The sequence below is a fragment of the Trichomycterus rosablanca genome, chromosome 15, assembly GCF_030014385.1.
Source record: "Trichomycterus rosablanca isolate fTriRos1 chromosome 15, fTriRos1.hap1, whole genome shotgun sequence".
Lineage (NCBI taxonomy): Eukaryota > Metazoa > Chordata > Actinopteri > Siluriformes > Trichomycteridae > Trichomycterus > Trichomycterus rosablanca.
The window spans coordinates 15,302,396-15,323,957 of NC_086002.1; the positions used below are offsets into that span (position 1 = coordinate 15,302,396).

A 21,562-nucleotide genomic window follows, 5' to 3' on the forward strand; every position below is an offset into this window, starting at 1 on the left:
ATCTTTAGGAGACCAAAGAAGAACATCTTCATTTGTTCATGGCTTCTTTTCAAACTCACTGTAGATGTCCATGTCCAATGTGTAGGCAAACGCATTCCACTAGCCTCTAGCTGATTTGGGGAGACAGTATTAGTTGTGTTTGGCGAGCAGAAGCAGGTTAATGGGATCAGATCGTTGCAGTTGAGACATACACTGATCAGCCATAACATTAAAACCACCTCCTTGTTTCTGCACCTTGTCCATTTTATTGGCTTCACTTACCATATAGCAGCACTTTGTAGTTCTACAATTACTGACTGCAGTCCATCTGCTTCTCTGCGTGAGGACTCCCAGGACCACTACAGAGCAGGTATTATTTAGGTGGTGGATCATTCTCAGCACTGCAGTGACACTGACATGGTGGTGGTGTGTGTTGTGCTGGTATGAGTAGATAAGACACAGCAGCGCTGATAGAGTTTTTAAACACCTCACTGTCACTGCTGGATTGAGAGTAGTCCACCAACCAAAAATATATCCAGCCAACAGCGCCCGTAGGAGGCATTCTGTGACCACTGATGAAGGTCTAGAACATGACCAACTCAAACAGCAGCAATAGATGAGCGATCGTCTCTGACTTTACATCTACAAGGTGGACCAACTAGGTAGGAGTGTCTAATAGAGTGGACAGTGAGTGGACACGGTATTTAAAAACTCCAGCAGCGCTGCTGTGTCTGATCCACTTATACCAGCCCAACACACACTAACACACCACCACCATGTCAGTGTCACTGCAGTGCTGAGAATGATCCACTAAATCTAAATAATACCTGCTCTGTAGTGGTCCTGTGGTCCTGACCATTGAAGAACAGGATGAATGCAGGTTAAAAAGATATGTAGAGAAACAGATGGACTACAGTCAGTAATTGTAGAACTAAAAAGTGCTTTTATATGGTAAGTGGAGCTGATAAAAAAGAGCAGTGCAGAAACAAGGAGGTTTTAATGTTACGGCTGATCGGTGTATAACTTCACTGCTGTTGCATTGGCTTGAGCCACTGTTTTGTCTTCTCATGTGGGACAGGAGATGGAGCTTGAGCATGCTGTTTGGGATGCTGAGCCAAGATTCTGTGAAGATTATTATACCGCCGCTCATAGCCGTGTTTCGTGTGAAGCCGTGTGATGGATTGGAACCCTGTCCAGGATATTCCTGGCTGGTGGGGTAGAAAGTTTGATATAAATAAGGCTAGTTTGACTACACCCATTCAAAACTATGTGGAACAATCATATCTTGCCATTGTGGGGAAGGAAACCCAAACTAAAATACAGGAAGGAAATTTGTGCAGATGGTCAGATATAATCCAAGATCCATCAAAAAACAGGGCTGCCATGATTTAAAAGCTGCCGGAGCTGTCAACAGCCAATCAAGCTCGGCCTGTGCTTCTGCTTTTTCTTTGTCCATGTGTTTTTCAAGCTTGGTGATGTGAAGCTTGCTTGATTATGGACAATGTCACACGTTGTAATGTTAACTGTATGTACACTATATGACCAAAAGTGTATTGACACCTGACCATACTTAGTGGCAATAACAGCCTCAACTCTTCTAGGAAGGTTTTGAAAGTTGTGCTTATTTAACAATACAATAGCATTTGTGAAGTCAGGCACTGATGCTGGAAGAGAAGGCCTTGCTCACAATCCATGTTCCAATTTATTTAATCAATTTGGGTGGCACAGTGGCTCAGTGGGTAGCACTGTTCCCTCACAGCAACAAGGTCCTGGATTTAATCCCCAGGTGGGGCAATTCGGGTCCTTTCTATGTGGTGTTTGCATGTTCTTGTGTCTGTGTGGGTTTCCTCCGGGAGCTCCGGCACTGTATTAATGTTTTTATACACATTAGCAATGGATTGAGCTGGGATCCCCCGGCCTTTCCCAAGTAAACCGATAGTGAAAGTTGGCATTTCATTAGAAGGTAGCAATAGCTGAGACATGTGTGGGTGGTGTTTGTTTCTGCAAGTCAGGGCTTGTCTGTTTTTTAGAATGTAGAGCAATGGTTTATTTTTAAATTAAACAGTTTAATGGACTGGATTGCTACCAGCAAAGGTAGTGTTTAAATAGGATTTTGTTTGGCTGCCGAGCTTCATTTGTTGCCAGGTTTCACTTTTTGAAAGAAATTACAAGTTCGGTTCACTGTGATTTTGTTGTCGCATGACAATAACAGGAATGTTTGGCCATCAAGCATCACACCCACATATAAAAAATTCTAACAAGAAGTCAGCCCAGTTTTTCCTCCCACTGTGGCATTCCGAGAAGTGCAGTGAATGCAAATGAATGATCAACCACTCAGGTTTTATGTAATATTCACTACAGCCAAAAGTATTTAAACACCTAATCATGAGCTTGTTTGACATCCCATTTTAAAACAGTAACAACCAACTATAATAAGTAGGGATGCATCAATACCATTTTTTTCCCAACCGAGTACAAGTACAAGTACATGTATTTTTGTACTTGCCGATACCGATACCAATACATATTTAGAATGATGGAGTTAATGGAGTTAATGAGTTGGAGGTTAATAAATATTTTTGCAATGTTGGTGTTTTGTTGTTATGTTTTGTAGAGAACGATCAGGTCAGAAATACTGTAAGATGTGAGTGTGCCGGTGTATTCTGATAGAAACTATATTATCCCCCTGTCCCACCTGTTTACACTCCTCTCCTGCGTTTCCCCTCACACCGTATCCTGCGTTCTCATTGGCTGTTCGACATGTCACTCATTCCCAGTCGCACATCTCAGATCAGATATCTGACATGCTGGAAAACTCGATCCGGTCGCCGAGCGCTCGGCGAGCCGGTCGGATCGAGTTGTTGGATAGTTCACACTTAGCGATCGAGAGCCGAGTTTTGATCGCCGAGCGAACGCCGAGTTGCTCCCGAGCCGGCAAATCTAGCGCCGACCAGTCGCCGAGCGAACATCAGGGCAAAAATCGTGTAGTGTGAACCAGGCATAACGCAGCAACGTGCACTAGGCATCGGATGTTTAGTATCGGAGCCTCGTTTGCGAGTACAAGTTAATGAGCGCGGTATCGGGCAAATACCCAATACCAGTATCGGTACTCATGCATCTCTAATTATAAGCCTTCACTTTTCAGAAAGTTTCTCTGGGAATTCAGAGCTAAAGCAATGTGATGTCAGGAAGTTATGTTGGATTGGACCAGAAGACCTGGCTCACAATCTACGTTCCAGTTCATCATGAAGGTGTTTATTGCGTTATGGTCAGGGCTCTGTACAGGCCACTGGAGTTTCTGTACACTAAACTTGTCAAAGCAGCTCACTTTGCACACAGGTTTACAAGCATACTGCTATAGAAAGTGGTCTTTTGTAAATTTGAAGCCTGTATTTTTATTTTTTATAATTGATTTTATACAGTGTCTTGACTTTGTCCTTGTGAAGCAACAAGTAATCATCCCTAAATATATAAGCCATGTAAAATTTTACAATGCAGCTTTTGGGGTAGCGATTAGAAAGAAAGAGGAAAGGAAAAGCATAGCCAGCAGTTACTTTACAGCAGTAAAGAATTGCAGGGCAACTTAAAAGCAGCCAGAACAACAGTTAAACATAACAATAAGCAATAACTTGCACTGCCATAATCTCTGTCCTTACACCCCATGCCAAACTTCTCTGCTAAAAGAAAAGCAGCTTCAGTATGTGCAAGCATCTCAGCAAATCAGACTTTTGAAATGATGTTCTTTGATTGAATGAAACAAAAAAAAAACTCTTAGGCAATAATTCAGCCTCAACGTCTTGATTTAAATAAGTTTATGGTGGATTTAAAAAATCGAATTCATTATAGGGACATGGACGCCTGTACACTTGGGACATTGAAGATGGATTGTCAGAAAAAAATGTATCAAAATTGAACCACAATGCAACATCGTGCCAATTACTTCTGATCATAGCTGTAGACAGAGTTAGTTTACTATTTTGGCCAAAAGCATGTGGACACCCCTCCTAATAGGGTGTTTTAGCCACACCGGTTAATAAAAGGTGTATAAAACCAATAATATAAAGTATATGCTTCCAACTCTGTGGCAACAGTTTGGGGACCAAAACTGTAATTTAGTAGCTGTAAAGCTAGCTGTCATATTAATGCTTGTGGTTATAAAATGAGACACACATGTTCATCCACACAGTCTATCTTTTATTATAGGTATAAACAAAAAGACATTTATGAGCAGAGTGAAAAACGTTGTGTCAGTTTGAAGTGGATTTAAGCACTGGATTAAATAAAACGAACATTATGTATTAAATAAAAATAAAAGTGGTTGAATATTCGCTCTGACTCTGACTGTTCACTTCTCACTCAGGGGTGATGTGCTTAAAGCATTTCCTGTTTTCTTATGTACTTTGGATTCTTTTCTCGTGTCCTGCTAGTCATTTAGGAATGAACAGCTGTATGAAATCACACACTTTATAGAAGGCCAGTGTCTCAGCTGGTCCAGTTTTGAGTAGCGGTCTATACTTTGTAACTCCTGTCACTCTGCTGTTACAGTAGCAGTATTAGAGCTCTGAGTATAACTGTACAACTACTAATACTACTCTTTGTTTTCCTCTGACTAACATTCTTTAATCCATGTGCAATCTCACTGTAAATAAGGCTCTGTTCCTGATGTCATGTGTGGTTATTATTTCAGTAAAAATAATTCCCAACTCAAGATTGTAATGTAATGTAAGTAAAATAACTTTCACAATCTACTAAAATATTGTAAAAAACAAACAAACAAAGGGAATATGGTGAAATCTCAGTCCATGGGGCCTGGAACCACTGTTAAATGTATGTGACCTTTAAGCTGTCAGATAGCATTAAATAGGAATACTACTGTCATACTACTGGGATTAAATAAAGCCACAATGGCTTCAGGAGAACTTCAGGAAGAGGCAACCTAAAACTTCACCATGCAAAAAATGCAGGGTATCAGTTCTATGCAGAAACAAAATGAACATTACCTCTCATCAGTCAAAGGTGCCAAAGCATCAGTGCTCACTGCAGGTGTTAAAGTACCTTTGACCTAGAGGCATATATTGGGATTTTATAGACATGTGTTGCCATTAAAACGGTGTCTTTCTCAGGCCATGGTTATTTCAGCAAGATAAATGGTTAGTGCATGTGCCTGACTGGCCTGCCTGCAGTCCAGATCTGTCCTCTTTTAAATGAGCAAAATTCCACTTAGTGTCCTTAGTTCCCAAACCATTAAAGTGATGGAACATGGTGATAATGTAACAGTCGTTGTAGGTTTGTCAGTTAAATGAAGGTTCAAGGACGCCTGATCTACTATTTATTGCATTTGATAAAATGTCTGAGCTTTTTAAGAAATGGAATTTGTACAGATTGTGTAACAATCCAAAATCATTCGGTGTGAATATTGTGCGAAAATATATTGTAAAAATACTGTATTTTGACCTCCCAGTCTAGGTTTATTCAATTATCCATATATCACTTTTCACTGCTGCAGACCCCTACCCATACTGAGGAGTTCTGTATCTTACACATGCCCACATAGTCACGTGTAGTAGCCAACCCCTTCTTTTTACTTGCTCGAAGCAGGTTTACACAGAGAGCAGTATCGCGTACAGAGAGTCACACACTGCTGTTCATTATTCACCATCTCTATACAAACACCTTTGACCAGTCAGCAGAGGTCACAGTTGCAGCAGTGATGAGGAATCTCTTCAACCTTCCCTGCCAATAGTAGGGAATAGCGGAGTGTCTGTGTAGGCACCCAGCCAGCCAGCAGAGCTGAGATTCAAACTTGAGAGCTCGAGAACTGCAGTGGTTGTTTAGTTCTTTAGACTGCTGACCTGAGTGTCTTAAATACAAAAACATAAGTGTTCTCCAGGTATGCTTTTATATTTATGAAAAAATAATTCATTTTAGGCCCTGACGACCGATCTGTACTTTTTACCAGGTTAGACAAGCTTTCATTTTCATGGTAGAGGCTTTTTGTGAAGGATGTAACAAAACATAGCACTTTGCCATAATCTGAACTCTATTTCTGCGTGTGACAGGCCTTTAGAGTGGCAGAAGAGGAGCTGGGCATCCCTGCTCTGTTGGACGCAGAAGACATGGTGGCTCTCAGAGTACCAGATCGACTCAGTATCCTCACTTACGTCTCCCAGTATTACAACTACTTTCATGGCCGCTCTCCAAGTAAGATATTTGAAGCATTTATACTGGTTTATTGCTTGTGTGCTTCCTAAATAAACACACTACTAACATTCCCAGCTCCGGTTTCCTCCCGCTATCTAAAGACATGGAAGTGAGGTGAATTGGAGATACAAAATTGTCCATGACTGTGTTTGACATTTAAACCTTGAACTGATGAATTTTGCTTAACCAGTAATTATCTGTCCTGTCATGAATGTAATCAAAGTGTGTAAAACATGATGTTAAAATCCTAATAAATAGATAAACTAACATTCCCAGGATTACCAGTATAACTAGATATGTTTGGGATTTCATCTGACTCAGATTGTATGCTTGCACCAAGATGTTAGCAGCAGGTCCTTTAACTCCTGTAAGTTGTGAGGTGGGGCCTCCATGGATCCGACTTGTTTGTCCAGCACATCCCACAGATGCTCAATTGGACTGAGATCTGAAGAATTTAGAGGCCAAGTCAACACCTCAAACTCGTTATTGTGCTCTTCAAACCATTCCTGAACCATTTTTGCTTTGTGGCAGGGCGCATTATCCTTCTTAAAGAGGCCACAGCCATCAGGGAATACCTTTTCATGAAAGAGTGTACATGATCTGCAGCAATGCTTAGGTAGGTGGTACGTGTCAAAGTAACATCCACATGGATGGCAGGACCCAAGGTTTCCTGGTGCCATGTGTTCCCCAGGTATGCGACACACACGCACCTGGCCATCCACGTGATGTAAAAGAAAACGTGATTCATCAGACCAGGCCACCTTCTTCCATTGCTCTGTGGTCCAGTTTCGATGCTCACGTGCTTATTGTTGGCGCTTTCTGCAATGGACAGGGGTCAGCATGGGCACCCTGACTGGTCTGCGGCAATGCAGCATCATATGCTACAAACTGTGATGCACTGTGTATTCTGACACCTTTCTATCAGAACCAGCATTAAGTTCTTCAGCAATTTGAGCTACAGTAGCTCGTCTGTTGGATCGGACCACACGGGCCAGCCTTCGCACCCCACATGCATCAATGAGCCTTGCCCGCCCATGATCCTCTCGCCGGTTTACCACTGTTCCTTCCTTGGACCACTTTTAATAGATACTGACCACTGCAGACTGGGAACACCCCACAAGAGCTGCAGTTTTGGAGATGCTCTGACCCAGTCGTCTAGCCATCACAATTTGGCTCTTATCAAACTCGCTTAAATCCTCACGCTTGCCCATTTTTTCTGCTTCTAACACATCAAGTTTGAGGATAAAATGTTCACTTGCTGCCTAATATATCCCACTAACAGTTGCTGTGATAAAGAGATAATCAGTGTTATTCACTTCACCTGTCAGTGATCATAATGTTATGCCTGGTCGGTGTATGTCTACCCATACATATTCTATATACAGTATGTATTTATACATCTCGAAATTCTCACAAAAGATCATCTGTGAGTTCAGGCCCTGATGTTATTGAGAGACCCGACTCATCCAGGTTACAGTTTGTCACAAAGGTGTTTACTGGAGTGATGTCAGGGCTATGTTTAGGCCTCCAAAGTTCTTCCACATCATACTCATCCAACCATGTCTTTATGTGCTTTGTGGCAACAGTTTATGGAATGCTGTTTTAAAACAAAGCATATCATTTATTGTATACAATTGAATGCATGTACCTGTTATCAACAGATGTGGCTAAAACACCTGAATAATAACTAATAGCAGGGGTGTCTACATGCTTTTGGCCATTTTATTTACATTGAGATAGTGTATACCTAATCACCCATGTTATTTATTTTGCTCTCTCTCTCTCTCTCTCTCTCTCTCTCTCTCTCTCTCTCTCTCTCTCTCTCTCTCTCTCTCTCTCTCTCTCTTCTCTCTCTCTCTCTCTCTCGCTCTCTCTCTCTTTCTCTCTCTCTCTCTCTCTCTCTCTCTCTCTCTCTCTCTCTGTAGTTGGTGGAATGGCAGGTATCAAGAGGCCAGCTGAAGAGTCTATTAATCAGGAATCGAAAAAGAAGAACCAACCTGATCCGGAATCAGGGAAGAAAAACCAACCGGTCACAGCTAAAGTATTTGGCGTACCTAAAGCAGATATGGGAACCAAGGTGAAAAAAGCAAACAAGATATTATATGCAACGAAAAGCTCTAAGTTTTAAATTTTTGTACAACCCTGAATTAAAAAAAGTAAAAAAAAAACTACTGTATTTATTACATTAACTTTGACTTGGTTAATTGTAGACAGTATAAACCCAAAATATATAAAATGTTTTTTTTCTGGTCAATGTCATTTCATTTGTTAAAATACTTTTAATACATAATGAAGTTATTTCAAACAGGTGATGTCAAAAGGTGAATGTAATTATGATTTGGTACAAAAGCAGTATTAATGAAAGGCTAAGTCTCTCAGGAAAAAAATGGGCAGATCTCCAGTTTGTCAAAAAATACGTGAGAGAATTATTGAAATGATTGGAAAGGATTTGCATATTTCTCCCTTGACAGTGTAAAATATTTTCCAATGATTCAAGGAATCTGGAGAAATTTCAGTGTGTGAAGGACATTGGGAGAAAACCAGAGCACCTGGAGGAAAACCACACAGACACGTAGAGAACACGCACACAACTTTACACGAAAGGACCCGGACTGTTCCACCTGGGATTTAAACCCAGGACCTTCTTGCTGTGAGGCAATGCTGCCCACTAAGCCACTGTGTCACCCTGATTAGTTGAAATTCAAAATATTTTGTTTTTGGACTGATTTCTTTTGAACACATCCAAAAAGTTTAGCACATTGGAGTTTTTGGAGATGGGGTTGTAAAAGTGCAGTCAAACTAATCCTATATGGCCGTAGTGAAGTGACCTGCTGTATCTTGAGTAAAAATTTTGCATATTGTTGTATTTGTTATGTCTAAGTGGAGGTTTTTTATTATTATTTGCAGAATGAGGTCTTGGTTGAGCGGTCCAATAGATCGAGCACATTAAGCAGTAGCTGCAGTGTCTGCAACAACCACGTCCACCTCGTTCAGCGCCACTTAGTGGATGGAAAACTTTATCACAGAAACTGTTTCAGGTATGAGACTATCTTCTAATATAATTTATTTATTTATTTTTATCCTTTCTTCCTTGTTTAAATTGTCCCAATTTGGGTAAATCCAACTCCCCCGTATGCCGGCGCCCCAGTGTTGCCTGCATGAAACCATTGCTGAACCTTGAAGGCTGCAGGCTGGCACATGCCTCATCCAGTTACAAGAGCTCTAACACATACGGAGGACAACGTGCTTTGTTATTCCTCTACCGCTAAAGGCTGTTCCCACACTTACACTAGGAGTCCCTGTTGCGGCAGCAATTTGGTGAACCCTTTCCTCAGAGACTTGGCAATTGTGTATGATAGGCTCCCAACCAGCCCAGTGTCATTGCATAGACTCAGCAAGTGAATCTGTGCACTAGTGGGTTAGTGCATTAAACTAGGTTTTTTCTTTTATTTTTAAACTGCATTCTTTACCCAGTTTCATTTTTAAATCTGAATCATGCAGAGATGGTTTAAGCTGTGTTACTTCCTCTTGCTTTGAAATATGAGTAGGCTAAGGCACAGCACCTCATTCTTTGTCAACAAATGTTAATGGTCACAAGATCAGTAGCTCATTGACCTCATCAGTCAGAACAATTTAATATCAGATATAAGAGTTACTCTTAATGCAGTTAGGAAGTTCTGCTTCCTGACCTTTACCTTGCCACACTAAATAGCTTCAGATAGGCATACAACATCTAAAATAAGACCTGCTAAGATGGAGAAAACCAGGAAACTGAGCTAAATTAATAAAAACAAATGTTCTGCCACATTTACGGTGTATGGCCAAGAGTATGTGGACACTGGACGTTGTGCATGGTAGACATCCAGTTCCAAAACCATCTAAAGATTTTGCAGCATGTCAAACATTTTTTGAGGTCAAGCACCAATGTTTGCTTTTATAGTGTATGGTCATGTGACCTTTGTTTGCTTCATCAAGCTTTTTTATTCTTTAATTCCTTTTTACATGCATCAACCATTTTATCCCCCTAGAAACAGCCAATCATGTCTGCATAAACCTCTGGTCAGCCAATAGCAGCACTGAGATTCGAACCCGGTGGCAGGTTAGGGTAATAGACTAATAGGCACCACCTAAGCACTCTTTATAAAGCCTTGTCGACTTAAAACAAAAAATGTATAATTGGTTTTCAACTCCTCATAAGCAACCAGAATATAATAGAATGTCTGTATTTGTCATACATAAATAAACACGTGGACAGTACAACAAAATTATTTTTTCATATACCTCAGCTTGTCTGTAAGCTGGGGTCAGAGCGCAGGGTCAGCCATTGTACGGCGCCCGTGGACCCGAGAGGGTTAGGGGTGTTGCTTAAGGACCCAACAGTGGCTGCATGTCAGATCTGGGATTCGAACTCTCAGCCTTTCAATTGATAGCCCAAAGTTCTACTCACTGGGCTACCACTGTCCCTAAACTGCGTTATTATAAACCACATATGTTACCCATGTCCAGACTTTATTTCAGCTTAAAATAGGTCTTTCCCCACCGGATTTTATAACAGGGTCAGTATGCCTGTTACCAAACCTTGTTTTACCAAACGTTATTGAGTAAGCTATATTTTATGGTTGTACTTAGGCCTGACTTATCTTATCAGATTTGCTAGAGTTATTAAGGCCATGTTTATTCTTCTTGTTCACCAGGTGCAACGAGTGCTCCAACATTCTTCTCTCTGGTACCTACAAACCAGGAAAAATGCCCAATACTTTTGTCTGCAAGTCCCACTATAATACACAAAAGTTTCCAGCTACCCAAACCACCCAGATCACACCACCAGCTCGCAGTGTCCAAACTGTGCCATCTGTCAGTTTAACTCCTGCCTCAAGACCTGCAGACAATGTCAGATTTACACCATCTCTTAATGTCTCGACTCCTGCCTCCAAACCTGCAGACAATGCCCGATCTACACCATCTTTCAGCATCTCAACTCCTGCATCCAAACCTGCAGACAATGTCCGATTTACACCATCTCTCAGCACCTCAACTCCTGCTTCCAAACCTGCAGACAATGTCCGATCTACACCATCTCTCAGCACCTCAACTCCTGCTTCCAAACCTGCAGACAATGTCCGATCTACACCATCTCTCAGCACCTCAACTCCTGCTTCCAAACCTGCAGACAATGTCCGATTTACACCATCTCTCAGCATGTCAACTCCTGCCTCCAAACCTGCAGACAATGTCCGATCTACACCAACCATCACCATCTCAAATTCAGCCCCCAAACCTGCAGACAGTGACCGATCTACACCATCTTTCAGCATCTCAACTCCTGCTTCCAAACCTGCAGACAATGTCCGATCTACACCATCTTTCAGCATCTCAACTCCTGCTTCCAAACCTGCAGACAATGTACGGTCTACATCATCTCTCAGCATCTCAAATTCAGCCTTCAAACCTTTAAGCAATATCCAATCTACACCAACCACCACCATCTCAAATTCAGCCCCAAAGCCAGTGTCCAGTCTTGGAAAAGAACCTACACTGTCTACATTAAGCTCTCATTGGTTGCTTGGTAAGAAGGAAGGCTCATTTACTCCAAAACCGGCCCCTCGTTACAAACTGGCACCATCACATTCAGAGACCAAGACTGTGAAAAGTCCAGCAGACCAGAAAGTGCTATCAGATACGTCTAAAGGCCCCAGTAGCACAGTTCTGCGGAACCAGGAGGCCAGACAGCGGTAAGAATGATGGTTCGGGTTTATCAGTAATAATGTATGTCCCTCACATAAGGTATACTATATAGCTGAAAGTATGTGGACACCTGCCTATTAGATTGTTGAACATTTCATTCTTTTGGAAATTTGTGCTCTTACATTAAGACTACTGAGGTGGGAAGAGAAGGTCTGACTCACACTTGACATTCCATTTCATACCAAATGCATTTAATGGGGTTGTGATCAAGGCTCTGTGCAAGCAATTGGAATTAACTTATTAGACCTGGCAGGTCTGGTATATGACAAAGTTATGCCTGGTACCAGGACTAAGCAGGATAGCTGGAAATAAAAATGTGTATCAGCTAGCCAGAGAAAAAACATAACAAAATACGACAAACATCAAAATCCCTTTAATCGTTATAAAACCACTAATAAATATCTGCATCAAAGAAAAAATGGCAAACTGAATGGAACACTTAGACCACCTACAAACTCTGTGAAATATGCCCAAACATCAATGTTAAACCCAACAACACAGGGGACGACGCAGGTTCCTCTGTCTGTCCGAACATCTGAGTCTCTCGCCGTCCTCAAAAGACAAATAAAAACCCACCTCTTTACCAAGCACTTAAGCTGACATGTACTTACTAATGCTCTTATTTATTTCTAGCAATTAAAAAAACCCTTTGGTTCTAACAGGGTTTTAGCAGATTTGTATTCTTTGACTGTTGTCCACTTAAACTAGAGTAAGGTCATGTTCACCATGGAAGCACTTCTGTAAGTCGCTCTGGATAAAAGCATCTGCTAAATGCCGTAAATGTAAATGAGAACCTCCCAACATGTGATCTGTCAAACACCTATTACGATAAAACACATCTTAATAGAATGCTCCAAATACACCAAGGAATGACAACAAGAACACAAGAACAGTTTTAACCTACTTAGCAGCCATTAAAGTGTAGATAAAATAAGCAGACAGAAACATAATACCTATTGTGCCAATAAATGACACGTATGTGTTAAACGTGGCATTAAAACCCAAATAAATAAATTAATAAACTATTGGACCTGGCTTTGTGTAAAGGGAAATAAGTAATGCTGGAACAGGAAGAGGACCTTCCCCAAACTGCTGCCACAAAGCTGGAAACATTATTTATTTTATATAGTTAACATTTTCTTGTTAACAATGGTCGTGTTTCAAATGCCTGAACCTAATTATTAGGAGGGTGTCTGCAAACATTTGGCCATATAGTGTTTGTATGAATGAGAAAAAAATAAGATACATTTTTTTCCCACTTTTTCTGCCACCAGATTCTTTGAGACCAGCAGTGATCCTGTGAGCACTGGGCCAGACACTAAAAGCAGCACAGCAAGTCCGGCTGCTGGGAGTGCAGGAGCTGGCAGAGGTGCTGGTAAAGGCAGGGTTGCACTCAGAGTGGGAGACTGTGCAAAGGAGAATAATAAAGAAAAAGAGAATGATAAAGAGAAGGACAAGGCCAAGTCTGTCATTAGCAAGTTTGTGACTGATGAAAAAAGCCAAAGCGGCAGCCCTGCAGGACGATTCGGTGGGCTGAGAACTAATGCCAGGTAAGCTTTTCATCTTTATCATTTGCATTATAAATTATTTGCATTGATCTACTACATCAGTGTTGCTGATAATATCTTGTACTGCTTTTTTTGGTATACTTGGCATGTATTTTAAAACTTGGGATGCTATAGACCTTATATGCTATAGATGCAATATCAACCTTTCTTGACTGGTGACCCCATTTTAGGGGCTACAACCCCACTCTTTGGCCGATTGGCTGTTTTCTTAATACAGTACTGTAAATAAGTGCGGGTTCAACAAAATGCTAGCTTAGTATTCATGATGGGAGTGACTAAATAAATAGCCTCGGTTGATTATTAAGGCATTTGCTTACATTTTCATGTTAATAGTTTTCTAGAAGTTCTATCCCACTCCAGTGAGAGATCGATGTTTTAAGGTTTAAGGTGGCACTGCCATTTATTAACTTTCAAATGCTAATATTTTTTATTTACTCAGGGTCAGTTGGTCTATGGCATCAGTGTTACAGATAATATTTTGTACTGCTCTTTTTGGTATATTTGGCATGTATTGTAAATCTTTATTCCTTTTATGATGCTATAGACCAGGGCTTGTCAACTTTTCTTGACTGGTGACCCCATTTTAGAGGCTACAACCCCACTCCTTGGCCCATTGGCTATTTCCCTAATACAGTAATGTAAATAAGTGCAGATTTAACAAAATGCTAGCGACTGAATAAATAGCCTAAGTTGATAATTAAGGCATTTGCCTACATTTCCATGTTGGTCTATGGCATGAGTGTTACTGATAATATCTTGTTTATGCCAACATACCAAAACAAAAAAACAAGGCACAGCTCATAGGTCGACTCACCACTCTTTAATTCTGAATAGTAGGAACGATGAATTTCATACTTTTTGTACCTAAAGTCGACTCTAAATGTGGTGAGGAGAAAATTAATCAATATGGCAATATTCATTTGGTTGCATCACAATTAAATCAATTAAGGTTTTAATTGTGTATGCTGTACCCACTGTCATACCCTTCCTTTTTGGTGATATCAAAGTGACCACCCTTGGAAAACCGAAACCAGAATTCAAATAAATAAGGAAGAGGACAAAAACTTTATCATGGTACTCATGTTAGGAATGACATATTTATTATTACACAGTTATCAAGTGTCCTAGTGATCGCAAACATAAACATGGTGCTAGAATAACAGGCGCTTTGTTTTGTGTTGCAAAGGCACATAAATGTGTTTAGTGTTTTGTTCCCCCCTTGTGGAGCATCAGTGTAATTGCTGCTCTTATTCACTGTTTTTACAGTACCAATGTTTCGCCTGTGGACGGTGCCAACAAAGGCCACACCAGAGTGCTGCTCAAACCACTGGACATAGATGTGGAACTGAATGTGTCTCCCACTTCAAACAAAACAGCAGGCTGGCTCAAAACCAAAGATCAAACCCTCAGTTATACACAGCCAGCCGGCAACAAAGGTGAGAGGGCATGCTGGGAGGTGACTAACCTTAAATGTGTATGTACCTATAAAAAAGTATGTGGACGCTTGATCATGAACTTTTGCATGGTCATTAATATAAATAGACACCCCCCCCCCCCCCCCCCCCCCCCCCAATGTGGCCAGAACAATGTGTATATTTGTTGGAGTTCCTGACTGAAAATCAAAGTTCAAATGTATCTTTTAGTCACACCTCTTGCCAAGAGATGTATAAACACCTAAACTCAAGTAATTGCAAAGGGTGTCCACATACTTTTGGCTGCCATTCTGAAACCATATGTATCAAAGGCTAATGTGTGAAAATGCATAACTTGGTGTAGGTAGCACAACATATGGATCCCTCAGCTGAAAACGTACTACGGTCAAGTGGTTTGACATATATGTTTGGAGGAAGCCGTAATGGGCAGCCAGCTGGTAAATCATTAAGTCCAGTAATTGTCTTTCATAGTTGAAGGTTAATACCTACAAATATGAACACAGTTTACAGGACTTGGTGTACCCTATGGTGCAAATACTCTTTTCTTATTATGTTTTCACATTCTAAGATGAAAAGGTCCCTATAAGTACATCCATGATTATTTAACAGTGTTTTATTTGACCATCAAAGTGTCTTCCATGGCTTCCTAATGAATGATTAATGGAGGGGGGAACTAAACAGACTGTACATTACAAGAGTTCAATAAAGGCTTTATTGATTTCATTTCAGCTGTATAGAAGTACATATTGAAACGAAACAGTGTTCCTCCAGGACCAGAGTGCAACATAGAACAAAAGTGCAAAACAATGCAATACACAGTGCAGATAAAAACAGTACATTAAATACAAAGATCTACAATAAATACAGAAAACATTTCTAATCTAAAGGAATTAATGGAGACAAGACTAGAGACAAGCGTGGTGTTGGCCAGTACATGGTATTGAATAAATGATAGGTGAGGTAAAACACATATTCTGACACATACAAACCCAGTTTCCAAAAAAGATGGTACATTTTGTAAACTGCAAAAAACAAGAACCTTTATTAATGCTCTATTAAGTATTAATTTCCCTGAACTGCCAATCAAAGAATAATGTTTACACCGACCAGCTTGAATGCATTTTGTAAATAGGAACATTGTCTTTGCAAGCAAAGGGTCGCATTTGTGCCAAAACGTCTAACCCTAGATTGCAAATAATGTAGGTCTTTGATCATCTACCATGCATAATATTGTGAAAAGATTCAGGGAATTTGGAGAAGTCAATGTAGGGCAAAGCCAGAAACCACTGTTGAATGTGTATTACCGCCAAGCCCTCAAACAGCACTGCATAAGACACGGTCACTAGTAATCAAAAGATTGCTGGTTCAAGCCCCACCATTGCCAGGTTGCCACTGTTGGGGCCTTGAGCGTAGTCCTTAACCTTCGATTGCTTAGACAGTGCAGAAAATGTAAATGAAATGAATCTAACCTATGAAAAATTCTGCCGTTTTAGAAACTGCTGCACCTACTGACTGGAGAGCCATGCTCAAACCTGTGAGCAAGGGTTCAAAGTAGGTCTTGCTGTGAATTTTTCTTTTGCATTTTTTTACCCTTTTCTCTGACGTCTTTAAATCTAGCTTTTGCTTGTTCTTGTGTCTTGAAACTTCAAAATCTATTAATTTATAACATTTTCTACATGGCCAAAAGTATATAGACACCTGATATTAAGCTTGATCAACATCCTGTTCTAAAATAATGAGTTTTTATGGGATATTCAGACTTTAACAGCCTCCAGTCTTCTGGAAAGGCTTTCTACAGGATTTTGAAGTATCCATAGTGGCCATTCTGTCATGCTAGACCAGAAGGCCTGGTCTGATCAATGTTCCAATTCATTCCAAAGTTAGTTAGTGGGGTTGAGGTTCCACAGCAAACTTGCTTTGTGTACTGGGGGAAGTCATGCTCGGACAGGAAAGAGTGTTCCCCAATCATAGTTGATTGTATAGACCTTTTATCTGTGGTTGTGGGGGGTGACACGGTGGCGCGGTGTGTAGCACTGTTCTCCTTGTATTTGTGTGTGTTTCCTCCGGGAGCTCCGGTTTTCTCCCACAGTCCAAAGACATACAAGTGAGGTGAATTGGTCATGACTGTATTAAAAACTTAAACTGATGAATCTTGTGTAACCAGTAATTACCTGTACTGTCATAAATGTAATCAAAGTGTGTTAAACATAATGTTAAAATCCGAAAAAATAAATACATAAATTTGTGGTTGTGGATCAATAATTAGCAGGGGTATCCACATACTTTGGGCCATATCATTTGGTGACAGCTAACTGGCTTAGATTAATCTATGCCTAACTTTGAAAGCTTCTGTCATGAAATGCTTTTTTTAACTGGTTGCCTCTTTAGATGGTCTGTCTCTCATACACCCTTTACGGCCGGTCATCAAAAGTCTTCCCTGCTACGTGGTACGAAACCAACAGCATGTCGCATCTGAGCGCTTCTACAAAGTTTGCTAATTTCCATGTAAACCTTCCCTGCCAATTCCCATCTTTCTCCTGTCCTTTTTGTCCCCTTCACCTCATTAGAAGGTGAGAGGAGGTTTGATGTACATTTCACGACTTGTGAGTTGTCCAAAGCTAACTTCCTCTGCTTTCTTAGTGCTGAAAGCTCCAAGGACTCGACACAGACCAGCATACAAAATAAAACATCTGAGACGTTGCCTCGGCCCTGGGAGTCCAACGCAAGCAGCAGCAGCTCCAAGTCGCCCTCCACCAGCTCGCTTGAAGACAGCACTGCACCCTATAGAAAAGATGGAGAGAGTCAAAAATGTATGTTCATGCAATCACAAGCTTACATACACTTGTAAACAACACATACACTATATGGACAAAAGTTTGTGGACATCTGACCCTATGGGGCAGTGGTAGCCTAGTGGGTAGAGCTTTGGGTTATCAATTAAAAGGTTGAGAGTTCAAATCCCAGATCTGCCATGCAGCCACTGTTGGGCTCTTAATTATCTCGGCTCCAGGAGCGCCGTACAATGGCTGACCCTGTGTTCTGACCCCAGCTTCCAAACAAGCTGGGATATGCGAGGAAATAATTGTATTGTACTGTACACGTGTATATGTATATATGACAAATAAAGGCATTCTTTATGAGAGGCGTTTTGCGCTTCGCTCATCGCGAGCCTCGGCATAAACTGCAGCTTTGCTGGCGGTAAAATGCAGTTTAAATGCAGATATGAGACGAATCTGCATTTGTGTGGAATAACCGTTAAATCCGCTCTGAAAACGTCCACATGTGTCTGTGTTTAGCTGGATTTTCCTCACTGTTTTACTTTTAAACTTGTGTTATAGCTCAAAGTGCTGACAAATTGTGAGAATCAGCTCTTCTGAGAGAGTCTACAACGTAAAGTAAAAAAGCTTGACATTGTTGAATGTACCAAAAGAATGACATTGAAACACTAAACCTCTCAATTATTACTGCTCATAAATGCTCTCTACTAATGAAATTCCTCTAATGAAATTTACACTTTTACAAGGTCATATGAAACAGTTTGTCTTATTGGAGGCGCAAAGTTTAATCAGGTGAACACAAAAATCACAAGCCCAACGCGGCAAAAGTGTGCGGTGCGTGACAGTTGCAAGCTAAGCAGCACGCCACACTCTATAGGACATAACGGCACATCTGGCAAAAAAGTGGTTTTGCCGCTTGTCATATGAATGCACCCTAAGTCTATTGGATGTCCGATTGCAAAATCGGCATTCATTCTTCCGGAAAGAAGCGTCTTTTAGGTGTGTCTGAAAAAAAATAATTGAGCCAGTTGTCTGTCACTGGTGTTTTTTTTTTTTTTTTAACTAAATGGGCAAAGATTCCCACAGACACACTCCAGAATACTGGGGAAAAAAAGCATTCGGAAAAAAGTAAACACTGCAAACGGGCAGCTGTTCTTTATTAAAGCCCATGGTTTTGGAATGGGATGTCTAACAAGCTGGTCAGATGTCCACATACTTTTGGCCATATTGTGTAGAAAGCATATTAGCATAATTTTGATTTGTTTTCTAAATGTTTTGATGCTCTTGTTTAGACTCCAACACAGGCAGCGATTTATCGCACAGTGGATATTCTTCAGCGACAAAGCCACAGGAGCTCTCCAAGGTTTGTGCATTACATCAACTGCTCTAGTCTACAGCTAATGCTATAGGTTTACATATGCGTCTTGGGATTTTGCTTATTTCTGCAGTTGTGAATGTCGAACATATTTCTTTATCCATACTCCATATTAATGCTCATGGTTTCGGAATGGAATGTCCAGCCAGCTCAGCTCTACGTAGGTCAGGTGTTAACATAGTGTAGTAGTATAGTGTATAGATGCTGCAGTAACGATTAACTAAAATAGCTTATTGACTAAATATTTAGCAAAAAAAAAGTTGCAGGTTCCACAGCACATTGCTGACTATATATCCCAGACTGCTTTGAGCTGCTTTGTGTAGCCTTCACTCTTGGTAGAGCAGAGCAATAAAAGATATATAATTTTTTTTTTTTTAAATTTAGCACGTCCAATTTCGTCCCATCTATCATCCTCTCATTAGTGCGGATTCCTGCTCCTGATTGGGGCTGACGAGGCCGTTCCACGCCTCCTCCGAAACGTGCACAGCCAATCGACCGTCTTATCACCCACACTTGACGAGTGTAGCGTGGCAGAGTACTGTGCACGGAGGATCACACACTCCGCCACACCCCCTCCTGTCTCCATACAGGCGCCACCAACCAGCCAGCAGAGGGCGCAACCGCCCCGTTCCTGAGAGAGCATCCCCTACGGTCTCAAGTCCCGCCCCCCACCCGGACAACAGGCCAATCGTTGTCCATAGCCGCCCAGCCTCGACCGTGAAGGCAGAGCTGGATTCGAAACGACGCTCCTTCGAAATCCAGCTCTGGTTGCAGCGTGTCTTTTACTGCGGCGCCACCTGAGCGGCCTTTTTCTGTTTTTTAATGCATTTTCTCACCTTTCCTTCCCAATTTAGTGTAGCCAATTATTCCTCTGCTGCTGGGGAACCCAATCACATCGAAGATTCGCCCGACACATGCTCTCTCCCATGTGTGTGCAGTTCACCAACCCCTTCTTATTCACCTGTACTTGGGTGGATACGCACATGAAGCCAGTTTTCGCACACGCAGAGTCATGCACTGATCTCCGTGTTCCTCCACTTGTGCACAGGCGCCTTGGACTGCCAACCAGGGTCCTTACAGTGTCAAAGACCGCACCCCCTTTTTAGTCTGGTCTTTTTCCATCCAGCAGACTTAGTGGCCAATTGTTGTCTGCTGCAGGCACTGCCATGTGTGCCCGCGAGAAGACGCCCAGCTTGGGGGAGTTCATAAATCCAGCGCTGGTGTGCTAGTGGAATATCCCGCTGCACCTGGACACCCTTTATTTGTATTTTGGTGATGGAACTCCAGTGACCTGCTCAGAGCCCTGATCCCAGCAACTTGAATCTTTCAAGGAATTGATTAAATTTGATTGCTAGCCAGGCCTTTTTGTCCAACTACAGTGTCCAGCCTCACAAATTCTTAAAGGCATAAATTCTCATGGTCCCAAAAGCCTATGGTCAGGTGTTCTTATAGTGTAAAAGGAAAGGTCAAGGTGCATTAACAAGTTACAACAACTTAAAAAAAAAATAGTGGTAGTTGGTTAGTAGACTTTTTGCTCTACTTCTGCAAATGAAGTTTGTATGTCATGAGAAACAATGCAATGGATCATGATCATTGTGCTTTTCCACCATGATATTTTGTTTATATTAAAAGTTATGTTAAAATTTTTTTCTGTGTGTTTTAGTCGAATCCTGATTACATTCCCAGAGAAGAGATTCTTCAGGAGCTAAAAGAGATTGAAAGAAATCTGGATGAGCTGGAGAAGCAAGGCGTGGAGCTGGAGAAACGGCTCAGGCAGTGTGAGGAGGGTGGGTATAAGTGCACACTGTTTGAACCTCGTTATGAAACTTACTACATCACTTTGACATTTGACCTACACATGTAAAGGACATGTACACTACATGGCCATAAGTATGTGAACTTCTGACCATGAGCTTGTTAAACATTTCGTTTTACAAGCATGGTTATTAATTTGGAGTTAGGGTTATAACAGCCTCCAGTGCGTCTGTGGCCTAATCTCTCAAATGTTTCTTTAGCTAAATAGGTTTAAATTCTTAACCTTCAGTCCTTCACTTCTTTGTGGTTGAGGTCGGTGTTCTGTACAGGTCCTTGAAGGCACTTCAACACCACAGGCCAAGTCAAGTCAATTTTATTTGTATAGTGCTTTTTACAATGAACATTGTCTCAAAGCAGCTTTACAGAATCCAGGACCGACAGACCAAAAACCCCTGTTGAGCAAGCAGAGTCAAGTCAAGTCAAATTTATTTGGATAGTGCTTTTTACAATGAACATTGTCTCAAAGCAGCTTTACAGAATCCAGGACCGACAGACCAAAAACCCCTGTTGAGCAAGCAGAGTCAAGTCAAGTCAAATTTATTTGGATAGTGCTTTTTACAATGAACATTGTCTCAAAGCAGCTTTACAGAATCCAGGACCGACAGACCAAAAACCCCTGTTGAGCAAGCAGAGTCAAGTCAAGTCAAATTTATTTGGATAGTGCTTTTT

The 21,562-nt window shown here is 41.2% G+C and overlaps 1 protein-coding gene across 1 annotated transcript in view; it reads left to right on the forward strand.

The window, feature by feature from the left end:
- Window positions 1–21,562, forward strand: part of micall2b (mical-like 2b) — a 55,886-nt gene that overhangs the window by 20,421 nt on the left and 13,903 nt on the right. Inside the window, exons 3-14 of the mRNA XM_063010867.1 lie at window positions 6,039–6,180; window positions 8,106–8,257; window positions 9,088–9,218; window positions 10,875–11,912; window positions 13,200–13,475; window positions 14,760–14,929; window positions 16,420–16,477; window positions 17,315–17,342; window positions 17,417–17,496; window positions 17,567–17,736; window positions 18,996–19,066; window positions 20,742–20,865. Of these exons, the coding sequence (XP_062866937.1) occupies window positions 6,039–6,180; window positions 8,106–8,257; window positions 9,088–9,218; window positions 10,875–11,912; window positions 13,200–13,475; window positions 14,760–14,929; window positions 16,420–16,477; window positions 17,315–17,342; window positions 17,417–17,496; window positions 17,567–17,736; window positions 18,996–19,066; window positions 20,742–20,865 (2,440 nt within the window). The remainder of the gene's footprint in view (window positions 1–6,038; window positions 6,181–8,105; window positions 8,258–9,087; window positions 9,219–10,874; window positions 11,913–13,199; window positions 13,476–14,759; window positions 14,930–16,419; window positions 16,478–17,314; window positions 17,343–17,416; window positions 17,497–17,566; window positions 17,737–18,995; window positions 19,067–20,741; window positions 20,866–21,562) is intronic.